General features: G+C 42.1%; 1 protein-coding gene across 1 annotated transcript; it reads left to right on the top strand.

Annotated features, from left to right (window-relative positions):
- Nucleotides 1-1,989: 1,989 nt before the first annotated feature.
- On the top strand, nucleotides 1,990-4,000 carry LOC134201662 (uncharacterized). The gene is made up of 2 exons (XM_062676905.1): nucleotides 1,990-3,232; nucleotides 3,492-4,000. The coding sequence occupies exons 1-2, from the start codon at nucleotides 1,990-1,992 to the stop codon at nucleotides 3,998-4,000; spliced, it is 1,752 nt and encodes a 583-aa protein (XP_062532889.1).
- Nucleotides 4,001-5,099: the final 1,099 nt, after the last annotated feature.

Here is a 5,099-nt window from a genome sequence, read left to right on the forward strand (position 1 = left end):
AAGTTCCCTAAATTGCACATCAAATAAGCAAACGCAACATTCAAGTTATCGCAAGAATTCGACTACACTGAATGACTTTATGAATTGACAAAAAGAGGTAACAATGAAAGAAAATCAGCACAAAACGAAAATACGTTTTTTTTAATGCTTATTGTAAGAATGACAACGTATGTAAGTATCTACTACCCTGCACGCAGTAAAATAGTTTAATAACATGTTTATCAATTGATTTCCTTGTCTCTATGACCACGAACTAATAAAGTTTAGCAACAATGCATCTTTGTATCAGCATAATTTGGTTTATACAATAGATCTAGTGATTTCGTGCGATCCGAGAATTATAAACGAAGTAGAAGTTGCAAATAGGTGAGATAAGATCGACCGTGCATTTCTATGATCAAGTTATTGAAAATCGATGCATATCGACTGGTTATCTCAAAAACGTATGTATTTGAAAAGTTCGGTGGCATCAGAAAGTGAGATCGAATTTAAGTGAGTCCGACTAGGAAACAGTTTTCCACAGCCAAAAACGAAACAACGTCGAAGCCGATAATAAACAAAAATGCGCATTAGAAAAAATGTAAAACTGTCTAAATTCTGATGATGGATAAAATTCCAAACATCAGTAAGCCTCGTAAATTCATGTTATTCATGATTGATGAATTAACGATAAGCGTACTTTCTTAGTTGTTCAGTCTTCAATCAAAAATATGTGAGACACATTTATGACTTGTAGACGTAGTCTAGAAGAATATTGGTTTGAAGTTCCCTAAATTGCACATCAAATTAGCAAACGCAACATTAAAGCTATTGCAAGAATTTGACTATACTGAATTACTTTATGAATTAACAAAAAGAGGTAACAATGAAAGAAAATCAGCACAAAACGAAAATACGTTTTTTTTTAATGCTTATTGTAAGAATGACAATGTATGTAAGTATCTACTACCCTGCACGCAGTAAAATAGTTTAATAACATGTTTATCAATTGATTTCCTTGTCTGTATGACCGCGAACTATTAAAGTTTAGCAACAATGCATCTTTGTATCAGCATCATTTAGTCTATACAATCGATCTAGTGATTTCGTGCGATCCGAGAATTATAAACGAAGTAGAAGTTGCAAATAGGTGAGATAAGATCGACCGTGCATTTCTATGATCAAGTTATTGAAAATCGATGCATATCGACTGGTTATCTCAAAAACGTGTGTATTAGAAAAGTTCGGTGGCATGAGAAAGTGAGATCGAATTTAAGTGAGTCAGACTAGAAAACAGTTTTCCACAGCCAAAAACGAAACAACACATTCAAGTCTTTAAATTGCGCCCGATGTAATTTATCGGTAAGTGTTTGATTATACATAATATGTTTGTTCTGTAATGTGTCATGAACTTCTTTTGTATAATTCATGCTTTATAGGGTTCTAATAGTCCCGTAATTCGTGACTTTATATGTTGGAATACGCTCCGTGGTACGTAACGTCCCGGAATTGTCTCAAGATCTGAGTACTATACTGACTGACGCGAGGGAACTGGTATAACATCAATCCAGGATCCTATCTTCCGAATCTCCGTATTCTACACAAAAAGTGACGTATAAATTTGTAATATATTGTTTCATCGCAGAACTTGTAATTACCCTCCATTAATTTTATAACCCTTAAATGGGGTAGCAGTAGAGAGGTCTAGCCTGATGTAAGCTAGACTTTGTCCGATACCTGCACACAGGCGGTCTCGGGGGTGTGAGTACACACCGTGGTCGTTCTTGCGCTGCGAGTTTGGGGCGACAGCGTGGGTTCGGCAGCACCCGAGGTGACAAAGCAGCCCTGTTTAGGGAGGCACTGCTTTCCCCCGCTCAGCCGGGGAGGGGGCTAGAAAAGGTGCCCTAAAAATTGCTCGTCCCATTTGATAAGTGGTAGTAACCGCGGCTGCCACTGCATCAGTCAAATCGTGGTCGACGTTGCAAAAGCAATATTATAAAAACATCTATCATGACATTTGGGGCGTGGAGGAACGTGAGAACGCTTCTTGATCGAGATGGCAACGCCTACCCTGAACGCAAGACCGCCATAGTAGCTCGGGAACTTCATCGCTACCACGTAGATGTGGCTGCTCTCAGCGAAACACATCTTGCCGATGAAGGAGAGCTGGTGGAAGTAGGTGCTGGTTATATTTTCTTCTGGAAAGGTACCGCTGCCTCTGAAACGCGACATTCAGGTGTAGGATTTGCCATCAAGAATCACTTAGTAAAGCGATTAGAGGAGTACCCTGTACATATCTCGGACCGCATTACCACACTGCGAGTTCACCTGGATAAAGACAATTACCTTAATGTCATCAGTGTATATGCTCCAACGCTTGACAAGTCTGATGACATTAAGGACAAATTCTATGGGGAAGTGACTCTTTGCCTTGACAGCATAAACGCCAGAGAGCAGGTACTATTGCTGGGCGACTTCAATGCCAGGGTCGGTCGGGACTATGAGGCTTGGCCTGGAATTCTGGGTAGACACGGAGTCGGCAACATTAACAGCAATGGTCAGTTGCTGCTCAGTCTTTGTGCTCAATACGGTCTAGCAATTACGAACACTATGTTTAGACTTGCCGCTAAGTACAAGACAACATGGATGCACCCAAGATCCAAGCACTGGCATTTGATCGACTATGCTATCGTAAGGCAAAGAGATTTCAGCCAAGTGCAGATCACCCGTGTTATGCGTGGTGCACACTGCTGGTCTGACCACCGACTTATTGTCACTAAGCTACGACTCCGCTTCCGCCGCCCGCGTAGATCTCCTATGAAAAAGCTTGCGTCTTTGGACATAGACAAGCTAAGAGATCCTGAGGTGAGGAAGAACTATGCTGAAGTTTTGTCTAAGAAGCTGTTGCCAGTTAATGAGACAGGTGATGTTGATGCTGACTGGGGAGCTTTATCATCTCATATCATGGATACCGCTTCAATTGCACTGGGTAGGAAATGCCGTCGTAATGAAGACTGGTTTGATGGAAATGATGAAGTTTTGCGGGCGGCACTCGACAAACACCGTGATCTCTTGCGACAGCACAGAAGGCGTAAAGGAAGCGTTGCGGCGGTCAAAGCTAGTGACTTCGAATTGCGCAAGCTATCTCGACAAATAAAAGACAAGTGGTTGCAGGACAAAGCTATTCATATGCAATGGCTCACTGACACAAACCAGCTCGGTGAGTTCTATAGCGAGGTGCGCAAGCTGATGGGTACATGCATGCAAAGGTTCCTTTAAGGGCTCTAGATAGTAGGCACCTCTTAACATGCAAGGAGGATGTACTAAGGCGCTGGGCAGAGCACTTCAATGCCCTGCTGAATGTGGATCGATCAGCAGATCTGCAAAGCATCGCTTTAATGCCTCAACTCCCTCTTGCCCTTGAGCTGGACGAGCCCCTATTGCGTGACGAGGTCGTTACTGCCATCAGACAGAAAAAAATAAAAGGGCAGCTGGCGCTGACCTTTTGCCAGGAGAGCTGATCAAGTACGGTGGAGAGGATTTGCACACGTTGGTTTGGGAACTGTTTGTTCGTATGTGGGAGGAAGAGCGCGTTCCGGATAGCTTTAAAGTATCGCGCATAACTGCTCTCTATAAGAACAGGGGCGACCGATCTGACTGCGACTCCTACCGCGGTATTTCGCTCCTATCGGCCCCGGGAAAGGTCTTTGCTAGGGTACTCTTAAACCGCCTAAAGGACTTATCTGAAAAGATCCTGCCCGAAACTCAGTTTGACTTCCGATCGGATCGAGGCACATGCGAAGCGATCTTCTCTGTGCGTCAACTACAAGAAAAGAGCAGAGAACAGGGTCGTCAGCTGTACCTCTGTTTTGTTGACCTGGAGAAGGCTTTTGACAGCGTGCCTCGCGAAGCCTTGTGGCTGGTGTTACGGAAACTCGGATGCACGGAAAATTTTGTGGCGCTTCTTAGACTCCTGCATGACGACATGCAATGCTGCGTCACTGTAGATGGTGAACAGTAAATATACTACAATTTAATATACGTATGTATAAAATAATAAAATACATACATACACATAATTACACACACTATAATATACATGTAAAGCAATAATATATAAATACACATGAAAATACACAATTTAGTATTATAATTAAGAATGGCTAAAATAATAATAATAATAATAATTGAAAAATAAAATAAATTAGTTTGGAGATGATTCTTCCAGTTTTTTGTGGATGTATTCGCGAACTTTGAGTTTAAAAGTAAAGCGATTGCTGGTCATCCTGATTTTTTTGGGAAGCGAATTCCATAATATTATGGACTGTACAATAAAAGAAGAATGTAAAAAATCTGAGCGATGGAGAGGACATTGTAAGAGACGATTATGTGAGGAACGTAGACTTCTCTCATGGCTTGCGTTCAAGTTTCTAAAATGCGATTTTAAGTAAGAGGGTGAGGAGGCAGAGTCCTAAAGAGAAAATTAGGCAGGCGCTCTTTCCTCTCTACGCTGACGGATCGGTAACCATTTCCGACGAGTTCGATGCGCGGACACATGATCATATTTTCTAATATTAAAAACGAATCGAATGCAATTATTGAGAAGGCGGTCTAGTTTGTTGAGAAGATCTGCATTCAGGTCATAGTAGCACCCATCACCGTAGTCGACCATAGGGAAAATTAAAGTCTGCACTAGCATGGCCTTTACATTCGATGGTAGCATATTTTTTTGCCGATAGAGAGATCGCAAGGACCTGATGACTTTTTGACTAATGGATGTTATTTGCCATATATAAACTCCGCCATTGCCGGTCCCAAGCCCGGATGCAAAAGGAGGAGGGTTAGTCCAGAGAGTATTGACCGTAAAACCAATGTGAGCTAACACGCGCAGTAAGGCTACCAGGAGCCGTGAACCATTTGTTCAGAAAGTCTGGCTCTATGGGCACGGACACAATGATGGCAGCCCCATCACCGTGATCGGGACTCTGTGGGCTAAACACCTGCAAGTTCTTAAATTTAAATAGTTTATGAAACCCAAAGCAAGTAATAACCGGAACCCTTTAACAACGACTTTTGGCGCGAAATTACGGACACGAATTGGGTGTTGGAATGTAAGGACC

The sequence above is a fragment of the Bombyx mori genome, chromosome W (genome assembly GCF_030269925.1).
Source record: "Bombyx mori chromosome W, ASM3026992v2".
Classification (NCBI taxonomy): domain Eukaryota; kingdom Metazoa; phylum Arthropoda; class Insecta; order Lepidoptera; family Bombycidae; genus Bombyx; species Bombyx mori.

Excerpts from the sequence above, each read along its gene's own strand:
- LOC134201662 (XM_062676905.1), top strand. The coding sequence starts at position 1,990 with ATGACATTTGGGGCGTGGAGGAACGTGAGAACGCTTCTTGATCGAGAT. Across the intron at positions 3,233-3,491 it reads CGAGGTGCGCAAGCTGATGG|GAGAGCTGATCAAGTACGGT; the intron begins GTACATGCATGC and ends ACCTTTTGCCAG.